Source organism: Anolis sagrei, chromosome X (genome assembly GCF_037176765.1).
Source record: "Anolis sagrei isolate rAnoSag1 chromosome X, rAnoSag1.mat, whole genome shotgun sequence".
Taxonomy (NCBI): Eukaryota; Metazoa; Chordata; class Lepidosauria; order Squamata; family Dactyloidae; genus Anolis; species Anolis sagrei.
The window spans coordinates 59,324,079-59,336,789 of NC_090034.1; the positions used below are offsets into that span (position 1 = coordinate 59,324,079).

A 12,711-nucleotide genomic window follows, 5' to 3' on the forward strand; every position below is an offset into this window, starting at 1 on the left:
GTCAGGGGTGATTTGAATGCAATATTCCTGCTTCTTGGCAGGGGGTTGGACTGGATGGCCCATGAGGTCTCTTCCAACTCTTTGATTCTATGTGCTGGAATGTCAAAGCCACCGGAGCATGCTTCTTCCATTTGGGCAACAGGTGAGTTGTGAACTGGTGCATTGTCTTGCAAAAGGCGGGCACCTTTGGTGAGCATGCCACATTGTCTCTTGGTTTTGATGGCCTCCCCCAATGTCTGCAGCAGTGAAGGTACTGCAAATCCCAACATCTGTGGTCCATCCTCCCCCAACCCTCACCAGGACAGAGTGTGCATCATAGGGAGTCTGTGTGTCGAATTTGGTCCAGGCGCATCATTTGTGGGGGTCGCAGAGTAAAAAACACCCCTGAAGAGCCTTGACATTTTAAAATTAATCTTTTATTTTACTTGGATGTGCAAATAAATATATATTTTTAAAAACTACATTCAAAGAGTTGGCAAAGCAAATACAAGCAGTAAGAAAACAAGGGAAAGGGAGGAGAGGAGGAAAAAGCGAGAGGTTCTTCAGAAGCAGAAGAGGACCGAGCTCCAGTTCCCCTCCAGACACAGACAACGGACATTCATTTGTTTGTTTGTTCGGCGCCAAAAGATGGTCAGAAGTACACTTTTGAAAGACGGAGAGAGGGTGGCGTTGGGGGGAAGGGGGAACAAGGGGAACCGGGACCCTCGAAAACGCCACACCGTCCCCCTCCGGAACTTAAGCACACGTGAAAACACAAAGCTAAACACCCAACAAACGGCGTTCCCAACTGTGAGTTTGGCACGGATGGGACTGGGAGAGGGGCTCCTGGCGATGCTTGGGATGGCAGGAGGCAGAATTGGAGCATCCAGGAGTGGGTTGCAAGGGGGGCTGCACGCCTCCAAAAGGCTTTAACGGCATCTGGATTTTGGGGGAATCCGTGGCCATTCAGGGGGAGGAACGAGAAGCGGAGCTGCCGCCCTCGGCCAATGTCGATGGTTGTTTCTGGGGAAATGCTGCAATGGGAGGCCACCCCCCTTTCAACAGCCAGCCAGCCCGCCCCCCTCCCCAAATTGCAGAAACTGCCGCAGAAACATGACAGGGAAGGGCACTCGTGGTAAGCGCATCCATCCTGTAGCCTTTGAGGCAACATCTGATGAAACTATCAGAGGAGATGCCATGGCGGGAGGGGGGCAAACCATACCTTTTCTGGCTCCATGCAGCGAGGGGCAGCTCCTGAAGGCATGGTGTGTTGTCCCCCCTTTTTGCACAGAAAGGCCATGGGTGTGTGTGTATGAGTGCGCGCACATCAAGAGACACCTGAGGTCTCCGGCCTCCTGAAACCTCAGAATTTGGCATAATACGTCCAGTACAGGGCCAAGGAGAAAAGGATGCCATTGCACCTCTTCTCACCAGAGTTAAAATGCTCCCCCCACCCCACAAAAACAAACCCACACGTAAAGAGCTTCAATCCGAAGGGCAGCATCATTATCAACTCTTTTGCTGAGGCAGTGACTGTGAATGAAAATAACAAAGGAGCCCTTCCTGGCATCGATGCCGTGACGCCGCACTTCCCGAACCCTGGGAAAGCGGCTGGTTGGACGAAATGCCCAAAGGGGGGTCCGGGACGGGGTTGCGGCGGTGGCCCCTCAGGGAGAGGAGGGCTGGCGGCTGTACTGCACACGGTAGCGGTTGACCGGGAGGCCATGGACACTTAGGGTTTCACAGGTGGTCTTGCAGGGCAGCAGGTCTTCATCCGCCTCACCCATCAGCCAGTCCTGGAGCAACTCGGGGGCCTCACGGGAGGCGTGCCGGCCCAGCCAGCGGCGGTGCCACTCCTCAAAGCGCTGGTGGTGCCGGAGCAGGACCGCCGGCTGGGACTGCGAGAGAAACAAAGAGAGAAGAGGGAAAGGTGAATGGAGTTGCCACCCAGACTGAAGCCACCAAGAGAGTCCCTCCCTCCAAGGCTGGTGTCAGGGCTACTGGTGAGATCCTGCGGGTGCTGTGAGGTGAGGAAAGGGCCTTCATATGGGGATGGGGGAGAGCCATTCCGAGATTATTATTATTATTATTATTATTATTATTATTATTATTATCTTTATTTATACCCCGCAAAATCTCCCGAAGGACTCAATGCGGCTTACAAAGGCCAAGGCCGCAGACAACAACAACATACAATACACAATAAAACTCATAAAAAATAAAATAAACTCATAAGCAAATAATAAAACAGTAAAATGATGACACCGTGACGCAATTTAAACACCTAAAGGCCGGGCCAAATGTAATAGACAAAATTTAAAAGTGTTGAACTTGACAGGTAATATGTAGAGGTATTTGGAGGTAGGTGCAATGTGCAAATAACCCTGAATCTCTAACAAAGTGCATTTGGGACTTGATGCCGGGAGTTTCCTATTCTGGAAAGGCACACTGGAACAGCCAGGTCTTCAGGCTCTTCCTGAAGACTGCCAATGTTGGGGCTTGTCTGATGTCCCTGGGGAGAGAGTTCCAGAGTCGGGGGGCCACCACAGAGAAGGCCCTGTCCCTCGTCCCCACCAAACGTGCCTGCGACGCAGGTGGGATTGTGAGCAGGGCCTCTCCAGATGATCGAAGGGAGCGTGCGGGTTCGTAAACGGAGATGCGGTCACTCAGGTAGGCGGGTCCCAAACCGTTTAGGGCTTTGTAGGTGAGCACCTGCACCTTAAATTGGGCCCAGAAAATGAACGGCAGCCAATGGAGCTCCTTGAACAGGAGGGTTGTCCTCTCTCTGTAAGGAGCACCAGTTAACATCCTGGCTGCCGCCCACTAGACTAGCTGAAATTTCCGAGCCGTTTTCAAGGGCAGCCCCACATAGAGTGCATTACAGTAGTCCAATCTAGAGGTGACTAAGGCATGGACCACTCCGGCCAGATTAGCCTTTACGAGGTAAGGTCGCAGTTGGTGACATCCACAAGATGTCAGGGCTTGTGATGAAGGGCTTCTTCACCCAGTATCTGAGTCAGGGGCAAGCGGAGGGCAGCAGCCTGGCACTGAGGAATCTACCCGTGCAGAGCAGAAGCAACAACAGGGAAAAAGAGACACAAAGTTTGGGCTGGATCAGGAGCTCCAGGAGTTGAACATTTCAGTGATTAAGGCTGAAATTAAGGGTTTGCTGGAGTTGTATGTACAGTAGAGTCTCACTTATCTCACATAAAGGGCTGGCAGAACGCCGGATAAATGAAAATGTCGGACTGTGGCGCAGCTGGCTGAGTGTCAGCTGCATTAAGATCACTTCTGACCAAAAGGTCATGAGTTCAAAGCCAGCCCGGGTCGGAGTGAGATTCCGACCAATTGTGTAGCTTGTTGTTGACCTTTGCAACCCAAAAGACAATTGCATCTGTCAAGTAGGAAAATTGGGTACCACTTCTGTGTGGGGAGTCTAATTTAACTAATTTACGAGGCCATAAAAAAGACTCCAGCAAGCATGCGGGGAATGCGCAAGTACTTCATCAGCGACAGTTAAATAGCCTCTGACTGTCTATATCTGTTGTGTGTCTTTAGCATTGAATGTTTGCCATATATGTGTACATTGTAATCCGCCCTGAGTCCCCTGCGGAGGAAGGGCAGAATATAAATACTGTAAATAAATAAATAAATAAATCAGAATCTCCTGTCCGATTGCGCACTAGGGACCTAGAGTAATAACAACAGTGACTCAAAGGGTTAAGGCAAGTCAACGCCTCAGGGCTAGAGCGGCTTAGCAGGACGTTTCTCCTTTGTGGACATGCAGTTCAGCAGTCCTTTCTGCTTTTTGTTTTTGTGGTTTTTTTGAGTGGAGAACATACATTGGGTTGTTAGGTGTATCGTGCCCTAATTTGGTGCCAATTCCCCCAGTGGTTTTTGAGTTCTGTGAATACCACAAACGAACATTACATTTTTATTTATATAGATTTTGGCAGGATTCTGCGTACAGGCCTTTGATAGCCAGGCGTTGGGACAACCCCGCCCCTCCCACCCCTGCCACAAGTGGGTCGTACCTGCCTGGCCCGCGCCAAGGCCCCTCGGCGATACAGGTAGTCCTCGGCATTCATGATGAAGAGCATCTTGTGGGAGCTGAGGCGGAACTTGCAGTCCACGTTGCAGGCGCTTTCCACCCCCACCCGCTGCTTCCAGGAGCTCTTGGCCTTGTGCCGTAAGGCCTGGACCTGCTGGCACTGCCACCGCCGGAAACGGCTCAGGTTCCTAAGGAGAAGAAAGGCCACGCATGTCAGCAATGGGGGGCAAACACAAGGGGCGTACAGCACAAATAGGGTTCAGGTGCCGGTCTAGGGACCACTGTCCACAACACCCTGGCAGCCCAGCATGGAAATACAATAGGACAATAGCATAGAACAGCGTTTCTCAACCTGGGGGTCGGGACCCCTGTGGGGGTCACGATGGGGTGTCAGAGGGGTCGCCAAAGACCATCAGCAAACACAGTATTTTCTGTTGGTCATGGGGGTTCTGTGTGGGAAGTTTGGCCCAATTCCGTCATTGGTGGGGTTCACAATGCTCTTTGATTGTAAGTGAACTATAAATTCCAGCAATTACAACTCCCAAATGTCAAGGTCTGATTTCCCCAAACTCCACCAGTGTTCACATTTCGGCATATTGAGTATTCGTGCCAAGTTTGGTCCAGATCCATCCTTCTTTGAGCCCACAGTGCTCTCTGGATGTAGGTGAACTACAACTCCAAAACTCAAGGTCAATGCCCACCAAACCCTTCCAATATTTTATGTTGATCAAGGGAGTTCTGTGTGCTAAGATTGGTTCGGTTCCATCATGATGGAGCTCAGAATGCTCTTTGATTGTAGGTGAACTATAAATCCCAGCAACTACAACTCCCAAATGACAAAATCAATCCCCCCAACCCCACCAGTATTCAAATTTGGGCGTATTGGGGATTTGTGCCAAATTTGGTCCAGTGAATGAAAGTACATCCTGCATATCAGATATTTACATAACAGTAGCAAAATTAGAGTTATGAAGTACCAACGAAAATAATTTTATGGTTGGGGGTCACCACAACATGAGGAACTGTAGTAAGGGGTCATGGCATTAGGAAGGTTGAGAACTACTGGCATAGAATAACTTGATTGTCGTTGTACTTCGTGGAGCCCCCGGTGGCGCAGTGGGTTAAAGCCCTGTGCCGGCAGGACTGAAGACCGACAGGTCGCAGGTTCAAATCTGGGGAGAGACGGATGAGCTCCCTCTATCAGCTCCAGCTCCTCATGCGGGAACATGAGAGAAGCCTCCCACAAGGATGATAAAAACATCAAATCATCCAGGCGTCCCCTGGGCAACGTCCAGAATTGGCGCTGCCAATTCTCTCACACCAGGAGCAACTTGCAGTTTCTCAAGTCGCTCCTGACACGACAAAAAAAAAAATAAATTGTACTTCATACAACAAAATGTATTTTCATTCACAAAACTAAATGCCAACCCCAATGCATATTATGTATGTACAATTGCAAAACAAAACACCCATCCATCCACATTCTAACCCACTGTTTCTCAACTTTCCTAATGCCACGATCCCTTAATACACTTCCTAGTGTTGTGGTGACTCCCAATCATAAAATTATTTTCGTTGCTACTTAATAACTGTAATTTTGCTACTGCTATGAATCATCATTTAAATATCTGATATGCAGAATGTATTTTCAATCACTGGATCAAATATGGCACAAATAATAATAATAATAATAATAATAATAAACCTTTATTTGTACCCCGCTAACATCTCCTGAAGGACTCGGTGCGGCTTACAAGAGGCCGAGGCCCAAACATCACCCAATACCCAATACGCCCAAATTTGAATACTGGTGGGTTTTGTTTTTTTTTTTGGGGGGGGGGGTTGATTTTGTCATTTGGGAGTTGTAGTTGCTCAGATTTATAGTCCGCCTACAGAGCATTCTGAACTCCACCAACAATGGAATTGGACCAAACTTGGCACACAGAACTCCCATGACCAACAAAAAACACTGGAAGGATTTAGTAGGCAATGACCTTGTGTTTTGGAGTTGTAGTTCACCTACATCCAGAGAGGCCTGTGGACTCAAGCAATGATGGAACTGGACTGAACTTGGCACAGATACTCAATATGCTCAAATGTGAACACTAGTGGAGTTTAGGGGAAATAGACCTTGACATTTGGGAGTTGTAGATGCTGGGATTTATAGGTCACCTACAATCGAGAAGCATTCTGAATCCCACCAATGATAGAATTGGGCCAAACTCCTCACACAGAACCCCCATGATGAACAGAAAATACTGTGTATTGTCGAAGGCTTTCATGGATGGAATCACTAAGTTCTTGTGGGTTTTTTCGGGCTATATGGCCATGTTCTTGAGGCATTTCTCCTGACGTTTCGCCTGCATCTATGGCAAGCATCCTCAGAGGTGAGTTCCAACAGACCTCACCATAGATGCAGGCGAAACGTCAGGAGAAATGCCTCTAGAACATGGCCATATAGCCCGAAAAAACCAACAAGAACTTAGAAAATACTGTGATTTCTGATGGTCTTTGATGACCCCTCTGAGATCCCCTCGTGACCCCCCCAGGGGTCCCGACCCCCAGATTGAGAAACGCTGTTCTAAATGCTCTTGCACATGCCCTAATGCCAATGTATTCATGAATGGAAGGATAAATTATGAGCTAGATGGGTTGGTGGATAGATAGGTAGATGACAGAGATGAAGAGTTAGAGAGGTAGAGAGAGATATCTATTGGGGAATTGATGGATGGGAAGATAGGTAGAGAAAGACACAATAAGATCAAAGGTCTCTCTCAGTCTATTTGCTCTTGTTTTATCATCCGATCCTGTCTGCCAGATGGTAATAATCCAAAAGAAGAAAAATATCCAGGGGGAGATGGATCCTTAAGGATATTTTGAGCTTTCGTAAAGCAGCAGATTATGACAAAGTTCTTCCAAAGGGACCTTCCATCTTCCAGTCACCACCCACCACAAAGAAGGGCATTTGGACCTTCCCACCGCAGCCTAGAATCTGGGGAGCAGAGCCTGGAGGGAGAGTGGGTAAGGAAAAGGCCGAGCCTCACCTTTGGAGAAAGACCGGCTTGAGAAGGAAGCCTTCCGTCTGGTTGTGGGGAGCCCCCTCCTCGCCCACGTACTGCTCCACGTAATTGGCCAAGTGCTGGAGGAAACAGAAGGAAGCAAAAGGGAAGTTGAGGCCAGTCTCTCCAGGAACACCCCCAAAGATCACAGCAACCATGAAACCCGAGCGGGCTCCTCTCACCTGCACCTCCGTGGGGTCTTCGGTTTGGGTCTCCTCAGTGTCCAGCAGCTCAATGGTCATGATGACCTGGTCCTTCCGCTGGAGGAACATCACCTGCCGAAAGACACAGAAGATACAAACAAAGAGGAAGAGGAAGCTGCCCAACAACATCCCGAGATTCGTTTAGAATTGCCCTTTCCATCTGTCTCTGCACCACTTTCCTTTGGGGGCCTGAAAAAGTGGTCATACCCCTAATAGGTAGTCCATACTTCCTGCTGGCCAGTGGGCAGAGAATCATATAATAATAATAATAATAATAATAATAATAATAATAATAATAAATGTAATGTTCGTTTGCGATATTAACAGAACTCAAAAAACACTGGGGGAATTAGAATAATAGAATCATAGAATCAAAGAGTTGGAAGAGACCTCATGGGCCATCCAGTCCAACCCCCTGCCAAGAAGCAGGAATATTGCATTCAAATCACCCCTGACAGATGGCCATCTGTTTAAAAGCTTCCAAAAAAGGAGCCTCCACCACACTCCGGGGCAGAGAGTTCCACTGCTGAACGGCTCTCACAGTCAGGAATTTCTTCCTCATGTTCAGGTGGAATCTCCTCTCTTGTAGTTTGAAACCATTGTTCCGCGTCCTAGTCTCCAAGGAAGCAGAAAACAAGCTTGCTCCCTCCTCCCTGTGGCTTCCTCTCACATATTTATACATGGCTCTCATCATGTCTCCTCTCAGCCTTCTCTTCTTCAGGCTAAACATGCCCAGCTCCTTAAGCCGCTCCTCATAGGGCTTGTTCTCCAGACCCTTGATCATTTTAGTCATCCTCCTCTGGACACATTCCAGCTTGTCAATATCTCTTTTGAATTGCGGTGCCCAGAATTGGACACAATATTCCAGGTGCGGTCTAATCAAAGCGGAATAGAGGGGGAGCATGACTTCCCTAGATCTAGACACTATGCTCCTATTGATGCAGGCCAAAATCCCATTGGCTTTTTTGCCGCCACATCACATTGTTGGCTCATGTTTAACTTGCTGTCCACGAGGACTCCAAGATCTTTTTCACACGTACTGCTCTCGAGCCAGGCATCGTCCCCCATTCTGTATCTTTGCATTTCGTTTTTCCTGCCAAAGTGGAGTATCTTGCATTTGTCCCTGTTGAACTTCATTTTGTTAGTTTTGGCCAATCATCTCTCTAATCTGTCAAGATCGTTTTGAATCCTGCTCCTGTCCTCTGGGAGTATTGGCTATCCCTCCCAATTTGGTGTCGTCTGCAAACTTGATGATCCTGCCTTCTAACCCTTCATATAAGTCATTAATAAATTGACACCAAATTTGGACACAACACAGCATTCAGAGCAATCTATGTCCTGCACTCAAAAAAAATTCCTCCCAAAAAACAGTAAGACCTTAAAGAGAGCGTATGGGCCATCCAGTCCAACCCCTTTCTTTCTGCCATGCAGGAAAAGCACAATCAAAGTACAGGGAATGGAGGGTGCCAAGCGGTGACCTGCCCAGCTCCCAGGGATTCAAGGTGCTCTTATAATCTAGGCTAGACCACGACTCATGCCAAAAGGGCTTTAGTGCTGGACGTCCGCACCTTGAAGCAGTTCTCGTCGGTCATACAGTGCTCGGCCTTCCACTGGTATCCGGTCTCCTTGGCTGCCCGCACACTCTGGGAGGAGAGGTTCCCTCCGGCCGCGCCGGCCTTGCGCTCACCCAGGTGAAGCTCCACCACTTTCAGGCAGACCTCGTCGCTCACCAAATGGTGCAGCTGAGCATCAGAAGAAGAATAACAACGATTTTATTTCTTACTTAAAGAAGAGGATTGAGTCCCCTTGGTTCCATTGAGGTCCAGTGCCAAATACCTTTAGTCTTTTCTATTTCCCAATCAGAAACTAGAAATAAGAAGATTGAAAATGCAATAGCCCTATATGGTTTTCTTGTCCGAACGTATCTCCCCCTACATCCCACCTCAAAACTTACAATCTTCCGAGGAAGCCCTGCTCTCGATCCCATGTTTGTCGCAAACACATTTGGTGGGGACGAGAGACAGGGCCTTCTCGGCGGTGGCCCCCCTTGCCTGTGGAACTAGCTCCCGAGCAAAATTAGTTCAACGGCTTCCCTCCTTTCCTTCAGGAAAAAGTTGAAGACGTGGCTATGGGACCAGGCATTCGGATAGGCATTTGGATAGCAGGCTGACAATAAAATGACGACAATGCTATGGAAAATGGACTACGGGCAGGTTTCGGATTAAGTTGTTGATCATAGAACTCGGACTTAGACATGGCCAACTAATTCAATTTGCACTATTTGAAATGGTTGTTAATCTAATTCTAATGTTTTACTTATTATGTAACTGTTGTTTTACCTGTTGTATATTTATTTATACCCTTCTCACCCCGAAGGGGACTCAAAGCGGCTTACAGGTATATATTACATACAATATATTATATTATTGGCATAGTACAATATCAGCATTAAACATTGGTGTCATTGTTTTAGTGTTTTATTGTTTGCTTGATGTTTTATTATTTGCTTATGAGTTTTATTGTTGTATTTGTATGCTGTTGTTGTTGGTGGCCTTGGCCTTGTAAGCCGCATCGAGTCCTTTGGGAGATTTTGTGGGGTATAAATAAAGTTAATAATAATAATAATAATAATAATAATATATTGCACCATACCACTATATTGTAATATTATTAGTAATATTACATTTTTTTTGTCGTGTCAGGAGCGACTTGAGAAACTACAAGTCGCTTCTGGTGTGAGAGAATTGGCCATCTGCAAGGACGTCGCCCAGGGGATTTGAACCTGCGACCTGTCCGTCTTCAGTCCTGCCGGCACAGGGGTTTAACCCACTGCACTACCGGGGGCTCCAATATTACATGTAATATACATATATAATTATAATATCTTATTATTATTATTATTATTATTATTATTATTATTATTATTTATTTCAAATATTTGTACCCTGTCCTTCTCTACCCCCGAAGGGGGGCTCAGGGTGGTTTATAGCCGGCAACAATTCGATACCCTCCATGCTATTCTAATAATATAATATAATATATTGTATATACATATAATATTTATAATATTATTATTATTATTATTATTATTAATAATAATAATAATTAGCTTAATCTGCAAAAAAATACTACGGGACGGTTACAAATTGCAAAACGGGGAGTGTCACACTTGACTCTCCTCCATCATGGGTTTTTATAGGGAACCAGAGATTAAGGTAAACATGCCATCAAGCCACCTTTTCGCCTTTTCTCTCGCACCACTATGCTTCAATTCAGGGGTCACTTGTTTCTCGTTGTTCCTACACAATCCAGTTTTGAGAAACCTTTCCCGTGCCATTTTCCCTCTTCCCATCTCTTTCCGGCCATGACCATTTCACCAACATTTCCTCCCTGGGGTTTGGCAACACTTATTATCTCTTTCCAAATTCCTTCATTCTCTTCTCACTCACTTCGCACCTCTCTTCAACCCATTCCCAATCTCTCTTCTTCTAAAATCCACTTCCAAAATTTTAGCTCCGTCGGGCGAGGAGCCACGCCAAAGAGACACAGGGTTCAATAACACATCTCATACGCCAGGCCTGGGCCTACTTGGGCCCTCCAGGACTCTGTACTTTTAGGGGACAGTCTGGGATTCCCCAGGGTTGACCCTGTCCTCATTCATCACCTCAAGACTCACTTGAGGTTCACCTTGAAGGTTCACTTCAGGTTCTAGCCAACACAGTCCTCCCCCCTTTCCCTCCCAAACTTCTCACCTGCCGGACAATGTTCTGCACCAGCTTGTCCATGGTGAAGCCAATGTAGGCGTGGATGGTGAACATCTCCCGCAAGGTGTCCTCGTACTGGGTTGGGTCAATGTTGCCATCCAGGAGGTTCCTCACCAGGTCCAGGAAGGCTGGGTAGTACTCCTCCAGCTCCACTTCACCTATGGACACAAAGTAAACAAGCAGTGACATCTTCCGCATGGCGAGGGTGCAGCTGCTGTTTGTTAACAGGGGGAATTGTGTGCATAACCCTCTGGCTGTTTCCCAATCCCGATTAAGAGAACACCCGAAAGTCTTACCCAAACGCCGCGGAAGATTCTCCTAAAGAGATGCTTCAAAACGCAACCCTGCTCACTGGCTTTGGGCCCCACAGACTGCCTGCTTTATGCCATGTCTAAACTAAACGATTGCAATGGAAAGCCAAACAGAGCAGAACCAGGGCTCGCAAAGCAGATGCCACCCAGGGATTGTTTTGGAAGGTTTCTCCGCCACCGCAAAAGACACTTTCCTCCAACTCAACTCTATCCTTCAATTCTCCATCTCTCACCCTTTCTACACTGTCCTTACATCCCAGGATTTGATCCCAGATTATATTTATTTATTTATTTATTTATTAATTATTCGAACTTTATTTATTTATTATTCGAACTTATATGCCGCCACTCCCCTGGGGTTCGGAGCGGCTTACAAGAACAGGCTAAAATCTAACACAACTTAAAAACAATTTAAAACAATTTAAAAACAGCAATATTAAAAATCAAAGGCCTGTCGAAACAGGTATGTCTTACAAGCCCCGCGGAAAGCTGATAAGTCCCGCAAGGCTCGGACTTCAGGTGGCAGAGTGTTCCAGAGTGATGGTGCCACTGCTGTGAAGGCTCTGCGTCTGGTTGCTGTTAGACGCAAGGTCTTGACACTGGGAATTTCCAATAGATCTTGGTCCTCAGAGGGGAGGGATCTCTGGGGTTGGTAGGGGGTGAGGCGGTCCCTCAGGTACATCGGCCCCAGACCATGCAAGGCCTTAAAGGTGAGTACCATCACTTTGAAAGTGATCCGGTGCTCAATTGGTAACCAATGCAGCTGCAGTAAGATTGGTGTTATGTGGCATCTCATCGGGATTCCCGCAAGAAGCCGAGCAGCTGCATTTTGTACCAACTTGAGCTTCCGGATCACCGACAGAGGAAGGCCAATGTAGAGGGCGTTACAGTAGTCCAGTCTTGAGATGACCGTAGCCTGGATCACCGTAGCTAGGTCGTCCCTGGACAGGTAGGGGCCAGCCGTCTAGCCTGCCGCAGGTGAAAAAAGGCGGTTCTGTTCACGGCGGAGACCTGGGCCTCCATCGTCAGCAGAGGGTCCAAAAGGAGTCCCAGACTCTTTACCAATGATGACGGGCGTAGCAGCTCGCCAACCAGGGCAGGATATGCCCGGTCGACCCAGCCATAGGATCTCCGTCTTTGCTGGATTGACCCTCAACCTGCTGGCACGCAGCCATCCAGTAACGGCCTCGAGGCACTGCTGGAAATAATCGGGTACAGAGTCCGGTCGGCCTTCCATCTTCAGCACCAGCTGAGTGTCATCGGCGTACTGGTAACACTCAAACCCAAAACCTCAAACCAGCTGAGCAAGTGGTCGCATATAGATGTTAAACAACAGAGGGGAGA

At 47.6% G+C, this 12,711-nt stretch overlaps 1 protein-coding gene across 2 annotated transcripts in view; it reads right to left on the reverse strand.

The window, feature by feature from the left end:
* Positions 1-394: 394 nt before the first annotated feature.
* The window catches only part of SIN3B (SIN3 transcription regulator family member B), a 60,984-nt gene continuing 48,667 nt past the window's right edge, over positions 395-12,711 (reverse strand). For both annotated transcript variants that reach the window (XM_067473559.1, XM_067473558.1), the window contains exons 15-20: positions 11,045-11,214; positions 8,861-9,034; positions 7,272-7,364; positions 7,075-7,169; positions 4,014-4,218; positions 395-1,877 (exon numbers count right to left, since the gene is read on the reverse strand). In XM_067473559.1, the coding sequence (XP_067329660.1) occupies positions 1,647-1,877; positions 4,014-4,218; positions 7,075-7,169; positions 7,272-7,364; positions 8,861-9,034; positions 11,045-11,214 (968 nt within the window). In that variant the 3' untranslated portion in view covers positions 395-1,646. The remainder of the gene's footprint in view (positions 1,878-4,013; positions 4,219-7,074; positions 7,170-7,271; positions 7,365-8,860; positions 9,035-11,044; positions 11,215-12,711) is intronic.